This window comes from Manis javanica, chromosome 3 (assembly GCF_040802235.1).
Source record: "Manis javanica isolate MJ-LG chromosome 3, MJ_LKY, whole genome shotgun sequence".
In the NCBI taxonomy this organism is placed as follows: domain Eukaryota; kingdom Metazoa; phylum Chordata; class Mammalia; order Pholidota; family Manidae; genus Manis; species Manis javanica.
Genome location: NC_133158.1, coordinates 215,686,997 through 215,713,028, shown reverse-complemented (window position 1 = coordinate 215,713,028; position 26,032 = coordinate 215,686,997). Strand labels below are relative to the sequence as shown.

General features: G+C 44.5%; 1 protein-coding gene across 4 annotated transcripts in view; it reads left to right on the top strand.

Annotated features, from left to right (window-relative positions):
• GALNTL6 (polypeptide N-acetylgalactosaminyltransferase like 6) overlaps positions 1 to 26,032 on the top strand; it is a 930,232-nt gene that overhangs the window by 297,135 nt on the left and 607,065 nt on the right. For 3 of the 4 annotated variants that reach the window (XM_073232816.1, XM_036998902.2, XM_073232815.1), the window contains exon 2: positions 24,796 to 24,904. In XM_073232816.1, the coding sequence (XP_073088917.1) occupies positions 24,796 to 24,904 (109 nt within the window). Of the gene's footprint in view, positions 1 to 12,731; positions 12,828 to 24,795; positions 24,905 to 26,032 lie in introns of all 4 variants that reach the window. The other variant, XM_073232817.1, reaches the window with a different exon arrangement.

The window sequence follows — 26,032 nt, the reverse complement described above, 5'->3', positions numbered from 1 at the left end:
AGATTTTTTTATTATAGATGATAGATAAATAGATAAATATTATTTGGGAATAAAGAATGTGGGGCATTATCCCCGCAGAGTAGCGTTTACTTGTGAAACCAGTGTGGTCTATGATTTCTCTCTAGTGTTCATGCCCTTGAATTGCAAATATTCAGTGCCAATAGATAAGGGGGTTTCTTGGCCAATTCAGCCCATTTTCTTGATTCATGTCACAAATATTATCATATAACATCATCAATCACTTGGGCTAAGAGGTAAACAGTATGTTTAAGTTGAATTAAGTTACAAATAATAGGGCATGCAACAGAAAACAGTCTGGTTCGGAGTTTGGCAATATATTTTTCCAATATTAACATTTATAAGTTTGATTAGATGAGAAATAAGTAAAGTTGGTGTGAGATTTGGTGGTCAGATTGAATAGCATTAATTGATGATAAAAATTAGGGTAATACCTTTTTTAGATGATGTAATGAAAATACAGAATGTGAATATATAGTTATTTTGTGTATGTTGTCATGGGAGAAGATAAGCTAGGAACTGTTTGCATTAGCTTGTTGGGATATGAGCCCTTGTATTCAGTTGTTGGGGAAATGCAAAGAAAGAGGAGAATCTGTAAGCTTTGTCAAGAAATGTGTACATACTTGATAAATTTGGAGGATATAAAGAAGTGAAGGCTTCTTCCTAAGGTTTGTTTTTTTTGAGCATGAAGCACTAAGAAATAATGGTGGAGTTTTTCAAAGTATTAGGGAAATTGAGAATAATTATTATAGATCTCTGTTACAGGCTGTCAATCTCGTAAAAGCTGGACCAAATTCTTAGAATTTTTCTACATTATGCCACTTAATTTTCCCAACCATTCTTCCATTTTTAAGCTGGGGGTGGGAATTGGGAACAAATGTATTACATCATTTTCCCAAGATCTTGTGGCTAGTATGTGGCATTGCTGACATTTGACCTCCAAGCCCATGTGATTGTAAACATCTCCACTCTTCTCTGAAATTTTTTAAGTTGTGTGGCATCTTGAAAAAATTCTTATTAAAAAAAAACTGAGTTAATGTGAAGATTCTGCAGTTTATCCACCTCTCTTTTAAATACTATATAAGACTTTATGTAGAGCTTTGAAATTGTGACATTTACTGGGTTTGTTTTTAAAGTCTCAGCTAGTTATATTAATTAATAATTATTAATCATTAAGGACATGCTTGTTTTAATCCTGTTATTATGAGGAGACTAGGTGGACACCTAGTTATTTTAAAGAAACTTAGAGACATGATGGTCTGGGAAATTTATGGACCCTTTTTAGAATGTTTTGAAATGTATAGCACAAAATACAAAAAATTACAAAGGGAAACAAAGATATTAAAACAGAGTTGTGAAAATATTTTAAAAGTTAGATTTGTGATGTAGTAAGCATTGTGTTCCTTTACTAACTCATGAATTGCCAAGATCTAGTGATGGTTTTAACTCCTGTAACTTAAAGAAGGGATGAATAAACTGTATTTCAGCATAGGTGCATCAACTGTCATGTGAGATGAAAGTTTTGCAATTTCTACTGGTAAAGAAGTTGCAAGTCCTACTAATTCTGTAGTTTATGGCCTACATTCATTCTTGAAGGAAATGCTGGTTTTTGGTTCTCCAAAAGTTAATTTTCTTTCTGACCCCAAAGTCACATATCCAACTGGTATATCCAATCCCAGGTATACTTCGTTGCCGGCTATGTGCTTCTCCAATCCTGGAACCGAGCTCCTCAAGCTCACAAGTTATATGCATTCTTGCATCTTTAGTAACAAATGTAGAACATAAGCATTAAGCATGCTGAATAAATAGATAAATGAATGCATCAAAAATAAAGTCAATGAAAAAAACAAGGATGTATAAAATTAATCAGGAAAAATGACATAATAGCAGATACAGTATAGGGAAGTTTCCAGATGAAGGCTTTAGCTAGTGATAGGAGGTATAATGAGATGAAAATGAAGATGGATTTTACATAAACTAAGACTTGTGTGATTGCCCTCTTTTTAGGGATAGTTTTGGCCTTTTGGGGTGACTTAAAAAGTGGCAGAAGCTGACTGCAGAGTGACATCACGCTAATCCTCAGTGTTGTGAGATGCAGGATATGGAAACCAGGTCAAAGGACCCTTCTGACAAAGGGACGTCTCTCGGTCTTTACTCCGTATCTCTTGCTGTCTGCAGTCCCGCCCCCACGTGCAGAAGGACACTCTGGGGTGTGGACACTGTTGCCAGAGAGGTCACGGCCTCTGTGATGTCCACTCCTTTCCTGGGGGCCTTTGTTCCTGGGGTCTCTTCACGCTTTCTCCGTAGGAGACGTCAGCAGCTGTACCTCCTACAGCCTTTCCACTTCTACCCTCTCATAACACAGGTGAAAATGTGTTTTTTGTTTCCCAGTTACATCTGTAGGGCTATAACTGGTGTTTCAGGTATGGGGGAAGTGTTGGCATCTGGATATTATTATGTATAGAGAGAGAAAGTTGAGCTGAATTTCTCCTGAGGGACCTTGTAGGCACGCTGTACTGACCAGCTGGGTCTCAGCAGAAGCGCATTCTAATTCTGCCTGGACAAGTCCTCTGACGTAGTCTAGCCCCCCACCAGCACAGCTGTATTTGTTCCGCTTGTCAAGATTGGTGATCTGAGAGAAAGCTCCAGATGCAGGGGGGCAGGGAGACAGAGGGAGGCGTGGGGTGTGATGGAGGCAGGAGACAGCGAGGGGAAGGCAAGAGCCAGGCTCGCAGATGCTCAGGGTGCTGCTCGGCGCTGAAACACATCCCCTCAGACCAACTGTTCTCAGCAGTTGTGATGAGCAGAGGTACGTTTTCTTCTTTAAATGAGTGGGTTGTATTGCAGTTTGTGTTGACACTGTTAATACCAGGGAGGTAAGCTATTTCAGATAGGGATAGGTGACAGAGGGCGGTGATGTGACAGTGACAGGGAGAGCCTCCTTTGGGTAAGGTTGGCGGAGGTAGGCATTCTTGCCTGAATGACATGTGAAGTGTGACCTGAGTGACGAGGGAGAGCCGGTCACACGGACGTTGGCCATGGAGTGTTCCAGAAGGGGGGTTAGCATATGCAGAGAATCCCGAGACTGGGAGGAGCCTTGTGCGTTTTCAGGGCAGAGTGCAAGTCCGAGCCGATGAAACATCTTGTAGTAGGTTGGAGAGCATCCCAAAGAAGGCCCCAGGGGGACAGAGCCAATCAGAGCGGGTCCCCCAAGCTTTGGTGAGCACTGTGGGCCTCACGCTAAGTGGAAGGAACCAATTCACTGAATCACTGCGGGTAAAAAGTGCATAATTTGAGTTACGTTTTGAAAAGTCTCCTTTGGGTCTTTGTGGAGACTGGATTATCCGGCAGCAGGGAATCCCGGGGGACCGGGTGGGGATGCTTCCCTCACTGTCAGGACAGACAGTGAAGGAGATGGACGGCGGTAGTGGAAATTGATTCCAGCCTGTGGACCAAACTTTCATAATTCTGTTTGAAAATAATTAAGTTTTAATCACTATTTGGAAAGCCTTTTCTGAACTGGTTAAGCATTTGCTTCCCTTTCCTTAGTAAACTTTTGACTGGAGCCGACAGAACACATCAGTTTTTATTTTACATATACCAGCCTGCCCTTGTATGACCTTGAACACTTCTTGAATTCCCTATGCCTCAGTTTCCTCAAATAAAGAGAGAGGATAGTAATTATGTTCTAATTGAATTTTTATAGATTAAACAAATTAACTAATCAAATAATTAGCATGTAAAAATTTAAATAATTTTTAAATAATTGAAGTTTAATAATTAACTAATGTAAAGCCCTCCTAATAGAGCTAGGCACATTGTAAGTGCATGATATTCATCAAGTTTCTAGGACTGTTCCTAAACCTACATTGTTTTCTATTAAAATCCACTGTCTTTTCAAATATATATTCATCCTGTATTATTTATAGGGTTTTTCCTGTGCCCTGTGCTTGTTTAGTGTTCTCTCCAGTTCTTAAAGGAGACAATCACTGTTTAAGTGAAATAAGCAGATAGAATGAGAAGCCAAATATTAGTGGGAGGGTTAATCGAGCAGATGCATCACGGCATCTCAGGTCTCTGTGGAATCCCTATTAACATCCTTTGAAGGCTGTGCAGGAAGGTCAAGAGGGCTACAAATTAGAACCTCTGACCTGTCTGTGTCACAAGTTGAATTGACTTTGGACACTGAGATCTTAAAATAATATTGTCCTCCTTTCCCAGTAAGTTTAGAGTTATTCAAACTATTCCTTTGTATTCATGTTCAGTTTTTAATTAAGTTAGTAAATTTGAATTAACTGAGCAAGTCAATCATTGCTGTAAATTGGAAATCATAGAAGTATGTAGCAGAACCAGAATTTTTTAGAATGCAAAAAATTTGGAATACCAAAAATTATTACCAATGTTACTAAAAATACTGAGTTCCTAAAACATAACTAAGTGAAACAAAATCATTTCATTCTGAACCCTTTAAGATACAAAGTAATCACTAGACAAGGCGTATCTGAATTTCAACAGCACCCAACCTGTGCCTTCACTCGTTTGTACCACTCTGTACCTTTCTAAAGAGCATTACTGAGAATTTTGATGGCATATTGCTTACACTCCACAATGCTGGGAGGCTTTGTGAATTATTTCACTTATAAGACCATCAATCAGAATTATGTATTCAAAAACAAAATAGATTTTCTAGGTGAGAACCTAGAGTGTCTTTACTTACTGCTTAATAGAAATACTAGTTTCCAAACAAGAGAGTTAAAGCTGCTTTTATTGCTATGGCCGAGCATCCAGACATCACAGATGAGATTCTTGTCGATGTAGAGATGGGCGAGGTGGCAGAGATGCCAGGAATCGTGTCTGCATGAGAGGCTGAGGAACAGGCCCCCTCAGATAATTGGGACATTATGCCGAAGACAGGCTGTGCTCTTTTTAGCTTTGTGTGAAAACTGCAAGAAGACACAAAAAGAAAGAGGCTTTTCAAGCATGAATAATTGCTTGAAATACGTGAGAAAGATTGTCTACCAAATTCTCATATCCTTTTTTTTTTCTTGATTCTGCTATTCTAGAAAAAAGCCACATTACAAGATGTCTAGCTACAAAAGAGAATTGCTCAAGTTGTTAAATGCCTTTATTTTCCTATACATTATGGGTCTCAAAATCCACAAGTAATTTAATGATCTTACATGTTGCAAAATTACATAAATTCTGATATAAGCAAATTTTCACAACGGTTAACTGTGAGATTTTCCACATTCTAGAAACTATGCATTGTAAGCCCAGAGGATATACGTAAGACCACTGAGAGATTGATTTTATTTAATCCTCCCCAAACATCAGTGTGATATAATTTAAGGAACTCTCTTTGAAAAATTATTCATTCTGACTGTCTAAGAAGAAGGGCCCAAAAAAATACAGTGCTAGGAGACCAAATATTAAAAAAATAATAATGTCTTTATTCTATACTTCATTGAATCCTAACAAGTGTGCACACACAGGGAAAAACAAGCTGACATCAGTCTTCAGTCTTTGACAGATGACCATAATAATTGTAACTCAAGGAAATAAACATGTTTCTCCCTTTTTTAAAATAAGCATAATAACATAGAATCAAAATAAGGAATTATATTTGTAAGACTGCTTCATTTACTTATTCATAGGCTTAATAAATAGACACTAGAACTTGCTGTTCAATTTTCATTCCATTCAAATTTATATTTGCCATTCCACAAATTCATTTTCCTGAATGGATTTCTATTTCCCAGTCAAGCTGGCAAAAAGTTTCCATGGCGCATTAGAATTTTTAATGGTATCAAGACAAGTAAGTAAATAAAAATAATTAAAATGAATAGTTTATCATCATCTAAATGCAAACTAGTACAATACAGAGAAAGCCAATGCTATCTTCCCCCATTATTTACTTCACGGATATTAATTATGCCGATATTTATCATAGTAAAGAATGAGAAATGTTGACAACAGTGCTTTGAATTGAATAGACAAGTATATGCACTTCTGCATATAGATAGATTTAATAACACAAGAACAGATACAGTTAAAATTCCCAAATTATTGCTAGAGAGACTTATGGTCATTTTTTAAAATAGACTTTATTTTTATAACAGTTTTCAGTTTGCACAAATATTGTTAAGAGAGAGTTCTCATAAGCCCAGAACACGGAGTCTCTCCCGGCATAAACTTCTTACATTAGCATAACTCATTTATCACAACGAATGAAGCACCACTGATACATCGTTACTAACTGATGTCTACACTGTGTCAATATTTTCTGAGTTTTCACCTAATGTCCTTCTCCAGCATGCGTCCCGGAGCGTCACCGAGCTCTGAATCACCGTGTCTCCGGGGGTTCCTCCTGTTTGTGACTAGTTCTCACACTTTCCTTATTACTGATGACCTTGACAGTACGGACGGGGACTGGCTAGAAATGTGTAAAACGGTCCTCTATGGGAACTTGTGTGCTGTGTTTCGGTTGATTACACTGGAGTTACGGGTTTGGGGAACAAGACCACCGAGGCAAAGTGCCATTTCCATGACACCGTATCGAGAGTCCATAACACCACCATGACCTGTCAGTATTGGTGTAGACCTTGACCGCCTGGCTAAGATCACGCTGTCCGGTTTCTCCACTGAAGCTCTTACCTCCAGCCCCACCTCCCTTCACACTGTCCTCTCTAGAACTAAGTCACTACGCCAGTATTTAAGGAACAGAGACTTATGTTCCACTAACGGAGGATGTGACAGCTCCATAAATCATCTGGCATTCTTCTACACAGAATATTTGTCTCTTCCCACTTGATTTACTCAGTGATGTCCATGTCTCAGTATGGCCTTGTGGACATTTCCTGCATGCTCTGTGCTTCAGTCTGACCCTATCTTCCACATTTTGTTCTTCAGATTTCTCCAGTTTTGGTTCTCTGAGAACACTCCCAGCTGCTCTTACATCCCTTTCAGTGATACCACAACTGTGCATTTATGTTGTCAATTTTTGTTTAATTGGTGTGTTTGATTATTTGTTCACTCATTCATTCATATATACACTTTATTTTTAAAGTGTAGTTTTAGGTTCCCAGCAAAACTGATCAGAAGGTACGGAGATCCCCCACTCTCACAGTCTGTTATTTAGCTGGTGCATTCAGACCATTCATATTTAAAGTGGCGATCCATAGGTTTACCTTGTTTATACCTGTTTTCTGTTGCAATCGGTTTTTGATCTTTTTCCCTTCTATGGTTTTGATTATTTTATATAATCCCACTTATTTCCTCTCTTAAATATCAATTCTACTTCCTTTAAAGTTTTGATTAGTTGTCCTAGCGTTTGCATTATTATGTTTTCACCAATCTATTTCCACCTGTAGGTCGCAGTGTGCTCATGACTCTGACGATCCCCATTCAACCCCCTTCCCCTTTTGGTATTGTTGTCATTTGTTTCTCTTATCCATGTGCTATATTCACCCAATACCTTATTTAAAATAAATCTTTATCTTTTATTTCTATTAAGAATAAGAAAAATAAGCTATGGTTACCCTCGCTCACTCCTGCGCTGACGCTCTCCACCCCTTATGCGAACCCGGTATTCTGAACTGCACCGTTTCACTTCTCGCTGAAGAATTTTAACATTTCTTGCTGGGTAGGTCTGCTGACAATGACATTTCCTCAGTTTTCTTTGTCTAAAAACTCATCATTGCTCCTTTATTTCTGAAAAGGAATTTCACTGGATATTGAACATGTTGGTGAGGTTTCTTTTCTTCATTCAATGCTGTAAGTATCTCATTCTTCCCTTCTTGATTTCACGGTCTCTGAGAAGAGGTCTGGAAGTCTTAGACCTGCTCTCCCGTAGGTAGGATGTACCGCAGCTTTGCAATCTGCGAGTCCTCTGAGACCAAGCACAGATTCCTCATGGATATTTGTTCTTCCTCCGGGGTTCCCGGCTCACAGCTGCCTGGACCCTTGGAACTTCTGGGATGATCAGAGCGACGGGAGCCTCTTCTGTTACAATATTTGGTCTCTTGTCTTCAGTTCCTGAAATTGCTCCAGAGCCATGAAGTTGAAATGGTGGTCCTTGTGATTAATAGCAAGCCCCTCTCAACTACTGCTGCGTCTGTTTATGAGGATGGAGGCTGGTCACCAGGAGACTCGATGATGAATGGAGGTTGGAACTTGTAGTCCCTCCCCCTGATTTCCAGGGAAGAGAAAGGGGCTGAGGGTGAATCAATCGCCAGTGGCCAATGACTTAATCAAACCTTGCCTGTATGATGAAGCCTCCATAAAAACCCAAAGGTTTTTTTTTTTTTAACATGCCAAGTTCTTTAATTGATTTTACTTTTTACATAAAACGTTCAGTAAAAATTGAATAAAGTAAAGTGATTTTAAGCAGTAAATCAATCTTATCAACATAGCACAAGGCTGGCTGAAACCACAAGGCAGCCTGCTTTGGAATATTTACATGATAACAAATTAAACCTTGCAGGAAAACTTAAACTGTCCTTTCAAAGTCTTCCTGTGATCCTAGCATGGAGAGGCTAAAAGCAAAAACGTAAACCACAAAAACCAGGAAAAAAACAAATTATTTTCAATATATTCACATATACATTAAAATATAATACAGATCTTCAGGGTAAGAGGTCATGGGGAGGAATGCGCATGGATCTGTGCACTGACAGCACCGCCAAGGAGACCCAGGTTTGAGAGTGGAGTCAGGCCTGGCCCAGGTCTTAGAGAAAAGGGTCTTCCATAAGCCCTCGCCTCTGCTGGCCTCCAACAACCACACCCCAACATACAGACTTTGGAGGGCTCCCAGGTTAGCACACCGGAATGCTTCCACGCCCCTGCATCCGATGGCTGCCAGGCTCCTCTGTTTGGAACCTTGCCCTCCAGCCATCTCTTCCTGTGGCTCTTGATTTGCATCTTTTAACACCCTTTGTAATAAATTGGTAATTTAGTATGTAAATGTGTTTCCTGAGTTCTGTGAGCCACTCTAGCAAATTAATCAACTCCAAGAGGTGGGTATGGGAACCTCTGACTTATAGCCACTTGGTCAGAAGTACCTGGCTTGGAACTGAGCTGACCTGCAGGAACCCAGCTGGGGTCAGAGAGCTGCTTGATGGTGGGGGGAACCCCCATTCGCTGGACTTGGGCACAGAGCCCGGACCCCTCACCCCTGCTCTGGCTTCTTTCAAGATTTTCTCTTTTTCTTTGGTTTTCTGAACACTGGATATGATGTACCTGTTGCAGAATTGTTGGTATTTGTCTTGCTGACTATTCTCTGTACCTCCTGGATCTTCGGCTGGTGTCTGTCATAAAGTTTGGGAAATTCTCAGTTATTATTAATTCAAATGTCCTTATAGTTATTGGATAGTCCTTTCCTTTTTTTTTCTCCCATTCTGTCTTCCCTTTGAATCTCAGTTTGGGAAGTCTCTATTTACTTATCTTTCAGCCCATTCTGTTGATGAGGTTCAAAGACATTCTTTATTTCTGTTAGTCTTTTTGATTTCCAGCATTTTCCTTTGTTTCCTTCCCAGAGCTTACACCTCTCTTTACCTTTCCCACATATTCTGGCATATTATCTACATTTTCCATTAGAATCCTTAAGAGGTTAATTATAGTTACCTTAGATTTACTGTCTGATAATTGCCAAGTCTATGTTATATCTGGATATGCCTCTGATGCTGGCTTTGTGTCCTCAGACTGTATTTTTTCTCACCCTTCTCAGCATGCCCTGTAATTTTTTTGTTGAAAGTCACACATGATGTATCAGATAATAGGAACTGGCACAAACTGACCTCTGCTATAAGGTTTTCTGTTACTCCGGCTAGGAATTGGGCTGTGTTTAATGTCTGATGTAGCTGTTACACACCAGAAGCTTTGCGTTCCTCTAGCATGCCTGTTTTTGTCTCCCTTGGCCTGTGGTCTTTCCTAAGAGCTCCTCATTAGAGCTTGTCCCTTTTAACCATGATCCGCTGTCACTACACTTGAGCCCCGTCGGTGTAATGGTGGTGTAATGGTCAGGTATCGGGGAGAGCAAGTGTCGTATAATCTTATAATTAAACCCCAGTCTTTTAGTGGGCTTTCCCCTGGAATTGACCTTCCCATGTGTTCCTTAGCTCCCCTGTACTCCCCTGAGGTGGTACAGGAGTGGTAGAGTAGCTGAGACCCTCAGGGAAATGCCCTTTACTGGCACTGGCGAAGTCTCTGGTACTTTCCTTTCCCCTGGACCATAGGGACCTCTTATGGAGAACCCACTGGGCATGTTTTACAGAGACTACCTTTCCTCTCAGCATGAGGGGTCTTTCTTGATTCTTCACCAACATGCATTGGTATTTTTCCTGAAGGCAAAACCCCAAAAAAGATGGGGACTCCCTAAGACTGCAGCGCCAGGAGTTTCTGACTCTCCTGCTAGATACCAAAGGCAGTAAAGTAAAATAAATGGGGTTCCTGTGTAGCTGACACCATTAATATAGACACGATAAATACTGCTAAGATCTTTGTTCTGTTTCACGACCAAGTGCAGATAAATCTTTTTCAGCACTTAATAATATGTTCTTCAATCTCAGATCTATGTTCTATAAAATAGTGTGTCTTAAATTTAGTTGTTTTTTAAGAAAACTTCTTGACTCTAAGCTATGATTATAATAATCGAAGTTGCTTTCCCATAATTATTTTCAGAGTACAGAATAGATACCAGGAAAACACAGTGATCTATTGTCTTTCATGTCTACAATTTGTTCAACAAGACTCTGTAAATTAAGAGTTTGGAAAACATCTCTGCTGGTATTTGTAATAATTAACTGTGAAAATCTTTGTCTGAGACCCTTTTAAGATTTAGATTTTAAGTGCTCGCTCTTCCACTTGACAAGTCTTGACATTTTATCGTTTAGTATTTAAAGAAGTGGAGATTACCCTCCTTCCCCCAAACACTGTGACAAATTATATTCATTCTAAATAATCAATACTATTAAAAGCAATTCGGTGTGAGTATTCAAAAGTATTGACACTTCTGTCTGAAAAGATGTTTGCTCACTCTCTTAACAAGAGGTCTCTATGTTCAGATAAGATACTTGGTGTAAGTAATGTTTTAGAGTGGGAAAAGTATTATTACTTATTTGACTCAGTAAATCCAATTACCCACTAGGCATGCCCTTCCTCTAGATGTTAGACACCTTAGATTTAGTGTGTCCCAAACTCATCTCATCTCTGCTCCCTCTGCCTTTCTTCCACAACCCTTAAATTAGCCAAGTATAAGAGACCTCATTGAAGGCAATGTTGCCTAGTTTACTTAATTCTGTATTATATATTTATATCAGAAATGATTTTTTCTAGATTGTAAGCTCCTCAAGGGCATGAATCTTTCTCTTTATTAGTCACTGAAAATTCAAATACCCAGAACAGTACCATAACAGAGTAGATGCTCATTTAATATTGGTTCAAAGACTGTCTCCTTATACTAGAATTTAAGGTCCCTGAGGGCTGAGATTTTGGCTGACAGTTGTATTTCTAGCATCAAAGCAGGCATTCACTAAATACCTGCTGACTTAGAGGTGAGTGGTGGATTGAATAAAATTATACCAGCTTTAAACTATTGATAGTAGAAGGTGAACATGGTATAAATACCCAATGCTCTCTATCTCCAAGCAACACATCTGACTTAATCAATGATCTATTTTACATGTGTTTTCTTGTTGGTTGTGATATTCTTGAAAATTAAAGAAATACTTGTTAAATGTTTGATGACTTAAAAGGACTGTGTTACCTTTTCCCCAAAGACTAAGTTAGCTGAAAACATCAATTCATCGTTTTAAGACAGACAGGTTCTAAAACCATATTTGAGTCTTTCAAGTATGAGGTTTGCATATTCCAATTGTCTTCACTGTTTACTACAATTTCCTTCAGATGCAATTTTAAAAGATCATTCTAAAAGCCATTTAAAATTCCAACAATGTCTAAAAGTAGAAAAAACCTCATGAAAGGTACTGTCAAGGTCTCCTCTGCATTGGTATGCACATGGCTGGTGCAACGATGATTTTAGTTATTGTGAAGATAGTAACTGTAGCTGAATCAGTATGTGCTTATAGTGACATTGAAATAGATGACTGAGCCATGCTTTAGTCTAATCATTTTTTAATTATGAAATAATTCCGTATCTTCAGTTATAATCCTGAGTGTGTGCTGGTCTGCTGTTTCATCAGTAGATGTACCCAAGCACCTGGGTGACATGCAACTTGAACTGACACTCAATTTTGGTTTCTCTGTCACTCTCACACTTACCACGACAAAAGATCTTTGCTTTTTCTAATCCTCATTTCCTCTCTCTGTGTTATATATGTTTCCCTGTAGACATAGCACAGGGAGCTCAAATTAGTAAGAAAATTAGAGTCCCATTTTAAGATAATACTGAACCTGGAGAACAACCAAGAATGCTGTGTTTTTTCTTTGAAGAACTGATAGGGTGGAATTCTAGAGGCACCATGTGAGGTCCTTCTGAAGAAAAGTTCAGGGCGGGGCACGAAACCCAAGCTTCATGCCTCCAGAAAACTGCAAGTGTGTGGATTCTCCGTCACCTGGGGTCCGGGTGATTCCTGAAGGTTAATATAATATGCTTTTGTGTTTTTTTGACATGATCTTTATTTGCTTTTGAATTTTCACAGAAATGCTGTCTACTTCTATACTAAGGTTTCTTTATTGTTTCTTATCTTTCCCCTTAGGAATAACAAAGAGAATGCTTTGAGATGGGGAAAAAAAAAACCCTCAGGAAATTTGTCATTTTTGTAAGCTGCTGACCTCCTGAATATTTCTCCAAGGTACGCTGCTGCATAGCAACCCAGGGCTACGGAGGGCTTTCCTGCTGACGTTTCTGTAATAATGAAAAAGTGAAAATTATAGTAATTTTGAGGGTCAGTAACACAACTATCCTACATCATATATTTAAGCGGAAATACAGTGTGTCAGCGGGCTTATGGCTCCTGCTGAGGTCATACCCCTGCTTAATACCAAGGAGGCTTTACCAAGCACTTCCAGTCAATTTTCTTTAAGTAAAAATCTACTCTTTATAAAGCCACACTTTATTCACGGGAATGGTTTGCTACTGATCCCTCAGTTACTTACTAACGGAAGCTTCTGTTTACTGACAATTAATTTTTTCCGCCCATGAGCGGAAAAAAAAGAGAGTTAAAACACAATGCTTTATTCTTTCTTTTTCAGCTACCCAGACATGCCCAATCTAAATAGGGAGGCATCTTCAGAAATTCTTTACAGATACCCCGAGAAACCCTAAGAGGAAGGTCTGTCACCTTTGCCCAGGCAAACAAATGTTTAAATCTTCCCACTGACCCAAGAATGAAAATCTCACCAAAACAGTAGTTTCTGAGGGATTGGGGCGGGAAGCAAGAGATGCCAGCGGAACTCTCCAATTGTGTGTCCCTTGTGTTACAGGAATATAGTCATTTAAAATAAAGTGTTGGTATGATTATAACCCGAGTGTGATAGCATTTTTTTTTTGGCCAATAAATACTATGCACAGTAGCTAAGTAGGTCTAGTCGCAGTCGCCAGCACCACGTGGTTGGGCTTCGTGCTGTGAGCGGTGCGGCCTGCGTAACTGGTCCTCAGTGAGAAATGATCACATCTGGGATGCTGAGCATGAAGCCCCTCAGTTGTTTTGTCTTTTTCAAAATAAAAAACAGAGCACTAGTTAGTGACCACCTTCCAGAACCGGCTTTTCCTCCGACTTTGTCACTTCAGCCGCCCTTCTCACCGGTCCCGCCGTGTTTGTCTCTGACTAGTCACGATGCCCTTCACAGCCCTCTTGAGCTCCTGTATGTATCGCATTACAGATTCATGAAGACGCGTGCTGTGCACTCAGGAGCTGAGACGCTACTACAAATACAGAGGATACATTTATATAAGCTCAGGATCTTGGATATCGCAGTCAAGTTCATGCCGCATGTATGACAATGCCACCAGTTTCTGGGGCACATGAGTGAGTCATGATTAGGATAGTGGTACAGGCCTGGCCATTGGTTTAGGAATGCAGAGTGTGGCCTTGATATCTTAAAGACCTGATCCTACACAATGCGTTGTATAAATACTTGGATTTGTTTAAAATTTAAAAATCGAGATATTTATACAGCAACCCAGATTTACAGACTCTGTTGAAAACTTTTAATATGTATAAATAAGAGTGGAACTCCTTAGTACACCCTCTGCCTGCTTATTAACAGTTCACGACCCTCCTGCAGATACCATGTTTGCACAGTCAAGAATATGGAGTAGAGATTTCAGCGACTGATACCAGCTCGAGGCTGATTTTGTTTTATTATATTAGTATCTTGGGATTATTTTAACAATGTTATATCTGAGAATTTTTGCAGAATGTAAAGAACAAGACAGTTCTATCCACTGAAATAATTATTCTGTGTTCTGACACTAACTTATCAGTATGTTGTGTGAATATACAAAAATGCACAACCTTCTAGACCAGTTTCATGCTTTGTAGTGGGTTTAAACTCAGGGAGGAAAAGCATAAAACAACAAAACTAAATTCTGCTAATATTTCATGTTATTCTTCAGTCTGAGAGCTTTAGGGATTCCCTATTGCTTGGTGCATAGAGTCTAAAGTTCTCTGTGTGGATTTTTTTGTTTCACCTTATCTGTCTAGTCTTATTTTCTAGCATTTAAAAAATAACTTAATGTAATGAAGTTTGATAAGTGATTACTGAGAGAATCATAGGGGGTTTCCATGCTCATTTGCTTCTAGTAACTCATGGGACTGAAGAGCAGACTTAGCTCAGATTCTAGTTTATCTTAGAAAACCAAACCTAAGTAATGATATCCTGAAGACTTTAATTATGTGACCTTGACATTTCTGAGCTCTAGTTCATCAGCTAGCTTTTATGAGGAAAATACAGCATCACAATAAATGTTAGTTTCTTCCCATCCATGTTATCCATTATATTACTTTCTCTGTAGTCTTTGCTTAGAAATTTAATCACACCCAGCATAAGAATTCACACCCATCACTATATCCTATTACCACCAATTGTCATAGAGTTTCTCCCATATTATTTACCATTTGTTTAATGTATATAAATTATATCTCTGCAACTATGTTACAACTTTGCAAGGGCAATGTAAATAACTTAGATATCTATGAAAACAGCCAAAATGGTGAAAACAACTGGCTTATATATCACTTCAAAATACATAAATGGCTTTCACATTCTTTGATTTACTACTCAAAAAACCTCGTAAGGTGGGTAAGGTAGGTATTTTTATTACCTAACTTCATATCTTTCATATGAACTGAGAGAGCCAGAGGCAATGTAGCTTTCCTGCCTAAGGTGTGAAACCACAGATTAATGTGAGTGCCCTGGATATGGGGCCGAATCCCAAGTACTACCACGACCTCATGTTATTTTTCAAGGAACAAGTATAATGATAGGTTTGTGGTTGATTGTGAGAATGAAAGTCCATTGGTTGTTGATTTATGAAACCTAAGATAGGTTTTACAGTACAGTCATTCGTAGAGATTTGCAAATGTATCTCATCAATGTCATCACCATCTGTAGTTATAAAAGAAAAAAACTGCTCTAATTTAGAGGCAAGGGACAAGTGTTTTTATTCCCTTGAGGTTTCCAGACAGACAACCCCTGAGAGGCATTTTAAAGATTTAAAAGTTAAGTACAGCCCATGAGCCCATCACGTCCTAGAAAGGCCTGCTTTAGTTTTCACCCATGTGAGTCACATTCCTGACCCCAAGAAGTGTTTGAGTTGCTACCTCTAGTGAGCACACTGCCCCTGAGTCCTGCTTTATGCTGGGAAGCTTCTGCTCATGATTCATCCTCAAGCACATTATCTTTGAATATGCCCTGGGATTCAGCTCTATTACATATGGTTTCTGCTTAATGGATTCTGTCTCTTCCATTCCTGATACTTTTTTTTAAGCTAACTATATGTAGTACGTATACATATAATTCAAGTTAATTATATGTAGTGCATATACATATAAGATATTTCAATAAATAAAATGTCCACAAGGTGGAATATAGAAAAGGTGATCACAAATGAATGGCAGACCCAATGATGGGTCTGAAATTCACATCTCAGAAAGGTATAATCCTCGTCGTATTTATTTGCAAGGTCATAGGTAACGGATCTGTGCTGCTGTAATGTTAGAGAGGACATGTGACATAACCCAGGAGAGAAACGAAGGGACTGACCTGGGTTTATTCACCCATCTTTCTGTCAGGTGGAAGGTGGGCACACAACCTCTATGTTGGTTATCAGCCCCACATCGTGGCACGTGCTTTACTAATGAGTCTGACATGTTTTCTTAAAGTGATAATTCTGTCACTTTCCTGTTCATAGGGATTAGTACTTCTCAAATTTAGTAAGCCTTAGAATCACTGGGACAACTTGCTAAAACACAGATTTCTGGGTCTCTCTCCTCTCAGAGTTTCTGATTTAACAGGCATGAGATGGGACCAGGGGATTGTGTTTCTAACAAGATCTCAGGTGGTGCCGAAGCTGCTGCCCTGCGAGGAGTGCTGATGTAGATAAGAAGAGGTATGAGTGCAGCTAATGCTCAGGTAGCCTTTCTTACAGCAGGTTCAGACGGTCTGTCCCAGCCTGATTCTGTCACCATCACAGGTGCTCCATGACACCGTCACACCTCTCTGGGGCACTGCCAGCTGTCCAAGGAGGTCTAAGAAAATTTTTTTTGAGATCTGTGTTTTATATAAGGCAATATTTGTAAATAACTTTAGAAGCATAATCATAATATAAGGCCTATAGTGGTAACCAGCAATCCCCTGGCCCACTTCCCAATACGTGTGATTTCTGATACCGGGGGGATCTGTGCCAGTCTTTCATCTTTATTCTGCTACATGCTTCCATATTTGTAGGTAGCCTGTGTATATACTATTCTTTGATTTTTTTTTATAACCATTTTGGTTTTATCTACTATTTTCCTGTTACATAAAATGTGTATTTAACCATCTTTTTCTGGCCTTTCCCTTTAAGTCCAGTATTACTATGGTGCAATTTTCAGCCAGGATTTAGGTAAGGGGATTCGTACCTAAATCAAATAGTGTGTTACAATCGCACTTTTTGGTACATTGTTTTCCCTTCTAGTTTTATTATTTAGGCCATGTTTCATGTGTCTAGATTTTTATGTATTCATTGTTAATTCAGACCAATTCTTTTGGAAGAACACTTAGCTCTCAACTGAGTAAGTTTATCTTTTCTCCCTCCTGGAAAATCCCTTGCCCGGGTCGCTTCCTCTGCCCCTGGGCGCGCAGGGCTGGGCTGTGGGGCAGCGGTGCTGTACTTTCCGCCTCTGACCTCATCTGTCTGTCTGCCCCCCTCTCCCTCCTTCTTCTTTTCCCCAGTAGGGTTCCTTTGACCTTCATTTTCCAAACTCTCTCTTAATTACTCTATGCCTGCTATCTCATTCGCCCTCCCAAGAGCTCTTTCTTTTTAAATTTCTGTTTCTATGGAAGAACTTTCCCTTAAAGCTCTTTAAGGCAATTAAATTCACATTTTGTTTTTTGGAAGTTTTCTTCGGAGCCTGACATCACCTGTGTCCTTCAGGTTCATCATACCTGTTGCTTATTTTGGCCTTTGCATTTCAGGCTGAAAGCTCTCTCAAGCGTCTGATAATTCTTGGCTACCTGCTCATACTTGTAAGTGAAAATGCTTTTCTCAAGTCCTGGGGCGGAGGGGGACCCCCCACAGGAGCTGGCTGCGCACCTGGAAGCGGTGCCCGGATCTCTCTCTACGGACTCCAGTTCTGCAGGGAGGAATCACCCGCCTCTCGTGCAGGGGCGGGAAGGTGGCTGCCAGCCTTCTGGGAGCCCAGTGAGGGGGCAGAGCTTCGTTAGCAGAACTTGGAATACCGACTTGCGTGGAACCCTGATTCCCACCGAGGCTCGGTGTCCGTGCGGTGGCCTGAACATCCCTGTCATTCAGACTCCAGGCCTCCGCGGGGAGCAGAGCGGGTGGGCTCAGAAGCCGCTGCTCCTTGGAACTGGGGAGGGAAGCCGGCGGGGTCGGACTGCCCCGTGTAAGAAGTGCCAATCTGTGGTTTTCACCTTTAGCGTCACCTTCAGAAATGCCTGATGCCTTTCAATTTTAAGTATTTTCAGAGTTCACGGATATCAAGAAATGTAGCCCCCTCCCGGTAATTCTCAGCCATTTACAAAGAAGTTACGCCACTTTCCGTTTTCCCTGTTCACCTGGAGCTTCACCCCCCCCCCCCCCCGCCTTCCACGGGGTTCTGGAGAACGTGGGCATCAGCTCCTGTTCAGTCTGTTGTATATTATCAGTTGCTAAGAATTCTCTACATTTAATTTACCAGCATAAGGGAAAGCGGGCGTGCCTGGTAATGCCCGAGGGGCCTGCAGGCGGCCCGGGGCTGGCCGGGCAGTGGGGCCTCGTGCCCCTCCTGTCCCCGGGGCCTGCGGGCGGGGGCGGTGCTGGGGCCGGGCGGGGGGCGCACGGGACTGGACCCCGCCAACGCCGCCGCATGCCCGCGCTCCTCCCCTGCCTCGGGCGGACCGTCGCTGCCCCCGCCAATCAGGAGCCGGAGCGACGCGTCCTGGGGGACTGGGGTCCTCGGGCCCCGCGCGCGGCCCTGGGCGGCTGCGTGTGTGTGTGCTGGGGGGTCCGCTTCGGCGGGCAGGACCGCGTGGGGGGCCCCGGGCCCGGCGCGCAGAGCTGGGCTGGGCCGCGGGCCGTGCGGGGTACGGCGGAGCCCCGGGGGGACCCCAGGAGCGCCAGGGAGCGCGGGACGGGGCGAGCGCCCACCCACCCAGCCGGCGCCGCGGCCGCCCGCGTTCAGGGGGAGCCGCTCCGAGGCCGCTCCGAGCGGCGGCCACGTGCCGGCCAAGGGCCCCGGAGCCCCCGCCAGGATCAGCGCGCTCGCCTCCCCGCGGTTACAGCCTGTGGGCGGCTTGGCCCGACGAGGGGCCCCCGGGCGTCGATGGAGGCGGGCAGGGCCTTCGGGGCGCTGGGACAGAGCCGGGCCCTGGCTCTACAGCCCTGGGGCGGCCCCAGCCCGCAGGACGGGAAGCTGGTCCCCCTGCCAGCCCAGCGCCCAGGCAGAGCCCAGGAGGGGCACTCGGTGTTGATGACGGTGGCGATGCATTGCTGATCCCGGGAAGCCGACAAATCCGGGCAGGGTCAGGGCTGGGGAGGAGGGGGCTCAGCAGGCCCCAGGCTCCCAATCAGCTGTAGGAATGACCCAGAAGCAAATGCGGTTTAACCTCACTGCCAAAGGGGCCCCCGCCTGAACAGATAGAGGCGCACCCCAGTGCGGTGTCGTTAGGCCTTGGGAACAGCTCAGCCCTGCCCTGCTGCCCCTTCCGTCCCTGGTGCCCCCTCCTCCGCAGAGGCCTCAGGCACGCAGTCCTGTTCAGGTGAGAGCCTCCCACGCCCCAGGTGCAGGATGCAGGCCGGACCGCCTGCAGGTGGGGCCTGCGGCAGGTGATCCTGAGCCTCCGTGAGCTCACTGTTCACAGGTTCGCCCAGAAATAAATAGAAAGCGGTGCTCATGGCTCCTGGAACTGAGTGTTTGCTCCCCCGGATCACCCTCAGAAGTTTCCCGGCCCCTCAGTGCCCTCTGTGGTTACAGACGGTAACAGGCGTGGTCAGGAAGGCCCTTTCCACACTGCGAACTGGGGCTTCTCCCGCCACCCCCAGCGTAAGAGGATTTTACCTCTCCGATACCAGAGGACACAGAGTCACCCTGCCAGCCTCTCCCAGTGGCTTCCCCTTCCCGGTTGGAGGGGCCAGCCCAGTGCCGGGGGGCACCTGGGAGTTGGTGAGCCTGCTGCCCTGGGCAGGGTGGTGGCTGCCCAACAACGTAAGTCACCTGGGAGCCCGAGGGGACGGGTGGGGGGGGCTGCCTTGGAACCACACTGAGGGCGCACTGCCTACCCTGCTCCTGGGGGCGGTGTGACCTCCTGAGAACTGACTGGGGTGGGGCCCCCCTCCGTGACGCTGTGCCCACATTGCCCCATGAGGGCCCTTGGCCACCTCCTGGGGACTACGTCACGCCATGCTGGATGGTCTTTTCAGTGCGTCCTGGACGCTGGACCACACAATGAACTCGCCTCGTGCGGGGGGAGCCACAGTGGGGGCGTCCCCGGGGCTCCCTGCCCAGCCTGCCACATGTCACAGGACGGCAGCCGAGGCCTGTGCCTGTTCCCCCCGGGGTAATCGATTCAGTCAGAGTGAAACCTGCATCTGCGGCAGGACACCCTGCAGGCCCTGCTGGGAGGGAGGGGTGGGCAGTGAGCCCACGCAGAGCTCCAGGCCTGGCACTGAGGAGGTGCTGACTATGCAGCCCCTGAGGACCTGAGAGGGGCAAGCCTCCGTGGGGGCTGGGGCGTTGGAGGGCTGCTTGCCCCACCCAGCCCGGTGCCTCCACCCCTGATACCGACCACCTGGTGAAGAACAGGTCCGTGTGGGTGTGGCGAGCGAGCAGCAGGCCGCCTTTGAGAGGCGGATAACCAGCGGCGCAGGTTCCATCCCAGGTGTCTCCAAGCAGGGCTGCCTTTTGAGTTAGGCGCATCTCTCCCTCCGGAGTTATGGGTGGGCTCTGGGGCAGGGGCAGCAGAAGGGAGGGAGAGTGCTCCTGGGATTTGGGCCCCAGCTCTGGAAGGAGACAGAAGCCCCGCACACCCGCTGTGGCGGCAGCTCCTCGCAGGCACAGAAGAGCCTCTTGGGAGGGAGTAAACCGCAGCGCCGATGGTCAGAACTCAGTGGCCAGGCTGGTTTCCCGCGGGAGGGCAGGCCGATGCGTCGCCCCTTTGCACTGACAGAGGGGCTTCTGCGGGATGAACCTGTGACCTGGACGGCGAGACCCAAGCATGGATCACCAGCACAAGCCCTCCTCGAGTCAGTGTCTATGGAAAAACACTTGGGCCAACCTGCAGGATCCTGAGGCCAACTTCCCTGCGCTCCGCACCCTCGGGCCAAAGGCACGACACCCCCTGGCAGCGAGCAGTGGATGCCCTAGCTCGGGTGGAGACGTAGGGACTGATTCTTCGGTGGATACAGCAGACTGCGTGCGTGGGAGGAGCTGCCACCATCATGCCTGGGGTGGCCTATGCCCTTGATGGTGGATTGCCCTTGACACAGTGACCTGGCTGGGGCCCTAACAGCATGTCCTGTGTGTCCTTACAACTGCCACAGGAGTCGAGCCGTCCGCCAGAGTCCCAGCTCCATGTGTTGGTGTGTGGACGCAACACCTGGCCTGGCCCAAGCTCTCTCGCTGTCACTATGCAGGTCAGGCTGCCACCATTCGGGGAGCAGAGAGGAAGGGTGCCATGCATAGATGCCCTCGTTGACTAGGCAGTGCCCAGGGGTCACTGTTCAAAGGTCGTGATATACAAGACTGGGTGAAAGAACGTGACGTTGACTGGAGGTTCTGTCTCCCCTACAGTCCACGAGCAGCGGGGTTGGTAGAAAGGAAAAATAAATCATTCAAGCAGCAGGTTAAATTACTGACAGGTAAGCAGGTAAGACCACCTGGGCCAGGTGTATGAAGTACTCTCCCAGGCTTTAAAACATATGAATCATCAGCCAGCCAGCAGGGCCTCTTGCCCCACGTGCCAGAGCCCGGCTGAGGCAGCCAGTGCCATGACAGTATGGAAGCTTTGCAAAACAGCGTGGTGACCACTGTCCCTGTGGGTCCTTGTGCTGTGCCGCTGGGAAGTCTGCACGATGAAAAGCATCATTCCCTGGAACTGGCAATGGATGTCCCATGGGCTGCTGTGGGGCGAGGGGCACCTAGCTGATTGCTGTGGGGGTCCCGTCGTCCCCCTGCAGCCCGCCCCGTGGGACCCTCTGCTCCTGGCGTGGAGCACACACCAGGGACAGGGCCCCGGTCCCCACATCCCATCCCATCCGTCTCCTCTTACCTGTGGTGCTGCCGCCCCCGGCCCAGGTGTGTGGCATGTACAACCAGATCAAACTCCTAAAGCTGCCAACCTCCTCCTCCTAAAGGCCGGGTGGGCTCGCTCTGTTTCCCGCTGTCATGATCCTTTGGCCTCTGTCCTTGTCCACTCTGTCGGCCTGGAGAGCGTATGGCATCCATGGAAACCGTCACTGAGCTCACCCACCGAGCCTTAAGACTGGCTGACAAAGCCCGTCCTCACTGACGCCAAAGTGTGTCGAAGGAGAAGAGCTGTCCTCCAAGGTAGGACGGCTGTGGACGTGATCGCTGCCGCACAGGGGGGTGCCCTCACCCCGCCAGGATGCTGTGTTCCTGTCTGATGCGTCTGCTAATGGGTCGTCTTTATTAAATCACGCAAGGACACGATGAGCTGAGGGCCGCGACCCCTAGCCTCAGCCTCTCCTGCTGGAAGCGATCCTTACTGACTTGGGGAATCATTGTCTTCATCTGTGTTTTCACTTGCAAGTGCCTGCGTCGTGGCTGCGGCTTCTGCCTCCAGCTAGTGGAAGCCCTTGCTGACCGCTCAGGGCACAGTGCGGAAGTGGGGGGCGGTGCAGTTTTAAGAGCCAGGCACTAAGGGGAGTGCTGGAGGAGATCACGGCTTATGCGACCCCTGGGTGACCAGAGGGCTGGCCCAGGCAGTGGGCGCCGCTCGCCCCCTCCCCTGTCCCTGGAAGGTATGTTCCCACCCCCCATTCCCACAGAGGAGCATGTCCAGGGCACAGCCTTGAGGGAGGAAGGTGATGTTGAGGTCATGGGGACTGCACATGACTGAACCCCATTAACGCCTCCACGTAAACTGTAAAATTCCTGGCGCGGGGGTGGGGGTGGGCGGGAGCCCCGGGAGCCCCGGGATCCCCGGGAGCCCCAGACAAGCCTCACATGGAGGTTTCCCTGCCTGTTAGCCCCGTCCCCTCCGATCAGCAGTGTCCAGGGCTCCCTGCTCAGGTCTCTCCTCTCCCTCTGTGTGTGGGGGCCAGGGGAGCCCACAGGTAACCAGAGAAGGCTTTGCATATTCGCAGTTCACTGAAGAGTATCTCCACTTTTCATATTGAAATTTACTTTGAAGTTACCTATTTTAATCTGATGGTGATGGCTCTATTATGGGTGTTATCTGAGTGTGAGAGAGTTTCATTTCTGCTCAGGACTTAGCTGTAAATGCATGGCTGACATAAAATGTGTATTTTGTATTTTACAGTTATTTGATTATTTAAAACTTCTGATTTGTTGCTGACTTTTGGTAACATTTCTAATTATGAAATCACTATCAATTAGAAAAATGAGTGACTTTTTAAATAATGTTTGCTCTTATACCCCCCAAATTGTCTTTTTTCCCCTCTTCCTCCTATTTACCATATTCTTTTCTGTTAATCTTTCATAACTTTTCTTTCTTGTCATCCTCTTTTTAAAAATTAACCTTATTATCTTTAATATTTTATATAAACTCACCATCATCCTTGCAAGTTTATTCCTCTGTTTTTCTCCCTAACCTCATCACTATCATGAACAAATTCCCTTAAATATACAAATAATAATCACTCGTTTTGGAAACTCTTTCCTCCGATTTCAGCTATCTTGTTTTCTTCTTTGCGGCTGTCATTTTAATGTTAAGTTCCATTTTCATCCTTGCCAAACAAGTCGTCCTTTATAAGCTATAAAGATGGACTGCAGGTAGATAATTTTTCATAAGCACAATAGCTGCATTATTTCAAACTAAGAAGACATTTTATTTGCCTTGGAAAGGCTCTTAGAATCAAATTTCCTCACTGAATTATTCATCTTTTGTTTTACCTACCTTGAAACTTTAAAAGGTTTTCTTCTCTTCATTCTATGGATGTATTATTTATTTCCAAAAATGAGCTAGGAAATTAACAGAGAAGTGGTATGTGAATATTAAAATATTTATTTTACGTTATCTTGTCTTCTAAGATTGTGAAAGTAAATTTCAGTAAAAACATTTTTTTTTGTTTCTTACCATCCAAAACAAACACCATAAAGAAGAGAAAGTCTCAGTGACGTACACAGAAATGATTTTCAAACGGACTCTGAAACATACGGGGTTTTACCCGAGTATAGAGCATATATTTTGACTACAGGTGTTGAATAGGTAGTAACTTCAAGTATGAGTGTGACCATGTGCCACACTTTACAGAGACCTAGATGGGAGACAGGATTTAATAGCTGCTAAGACCACAGTTCCGGTCCTAACAGAACTAGTGCAAGTCCTGACTTTGCCCCTACGGCTTAATTCCAGTTTAGTTCTCTGGGCCTTAGTTCATTTGGCAGAAAAATGGAGATTTATGGCCAAAGGCTACCTTAATAGTTGAATGATCTTCTATACTGAGTATTTAACATAGTAGCTGGCACATGATAAGCATTCAGTGAATGGTTGCTAGTGTTGTTATCAGTCCATTCGTATATACTTGACCAAAATGAAGGAAACTGTACATATCACAAACAAAATTAATTCCATTTGATATCAAAATTGGTAGCATTACTAGTATTTATGTTCTGGGCATGTGAAAATTTATGTTCAGAGGAGGAGGTGCACTGAATATTTATGTCCCTGGATGAAATAAAATAGAAAATGGTGAGGGTTGTGGGTGACACACTTCTATTTCAAAAGCTGAAAACAGGTTTAACAATGTGTATTGATTTGGTCACTAGCAATAGTTTGCTTTTTAGTATGCTCAGAATAATCACGTATTCAACCAATAATCTATGAGTGCCTATTATGTGCCTGGCTGTGTTTACCTGTCATGCAAAAGGAAATACCTCCTTTTTATGCTCTGAATGCTTTCCTTTCCCACAGACCTTTCCGCTGGGCCTGGGAGATGGGCAGTTCTATGCATGGACAGATGCTTTGAGAAGAAAGGACTGGCATGACTATGAGAGCATTCAGAAAGAGGCTATGCGCTCAGGTACGAAGCTCAGTGTAAGCCAAGGGGCTCTTTCCTCCTGCAGTGTTGCTTAGAGGATCGCTAGAGTTTCTTCTGCATGTAGGAAGGTACGTCTCATGCAGATATTGGAGGTCCATGCTGGGCACAACTAGAACAATTTCACATTTCAGCTAGAGAACAAATAATGAGTAGCCATCACAATATTCGCTGAAGAAAAAATCACTGAAGTTTTAGAAATTCCTAGTACTTTATCCTTCCAAGCTGCTTTTCAGTAATTTCTGGGGATGCCTTGGGATTTGTCAGTGAGACCGACTGGGTAGATGTGTATGTTGAGCTAGGCTCACTCAGCAGGGCTGAGGTATATCTAACTGACAAGGTAAAATAGCAAAGGGGTACCGCGACCCTGGACGTCAGCAGGTGTGGGCCACCAGAGCCGGGGACCTGGGCTGGCAGCACTTGGGCAGACAGACAGTCGGGCAAGCGGGGTCAAGTAGGTCTGTACATGTGTGGCAGCATTCTAGTTGAGGACTAGGGGTGGAGGAAACATTTTACTTCTTGGAAAAAGGAATGACAAAATAAGTCCTTCTAGGAGGATTGAAAAATTAGCTGTTGGAAACAGGAATTCAGAACAGCATGTAAGTAGAAAGTGAGCAAACGTGAATGACAGATGATAGGAAGTCCGAATTCTGTTCTTCAACCGAAGGCGCTCTGGGTGTCTTCATAGGACGATGTCCTAGAAACAGAGCCGCTGTCTGGGAAAGACATCCGAGCAGCATGAGACACTGCATTCTGGGTCCAGTCAGCAGCCGAGTTACTACGGCCGCAGTGTGGGGTCCTCCCGGCCAGCCTGCCTCGGAACAGCCGGTCGGGGAAACCGCAGGGAGGGCATTTAAATAGTCATGGAGTGGTGCAGGGCTGTGAAGTGTTCTCCGCTCAGGGTCCCATGTGGGTGACATGATTACAGTCGTCTTCCATTTTCATCACTCCTTAGAGATTCAGTGTTTTCCAAGGCTCACTGTCTTTGTGCCTTGGCTGTGACCCCAGGTCCAGGCATGGAAGGGAGTTCCTTGCAGCGTCTGCTCTTTGCCAGCCTTCTGCTCCTTATTTTTTGCACTTCATCTGCCCTTTACTAATCCAACCCTCCGTTCT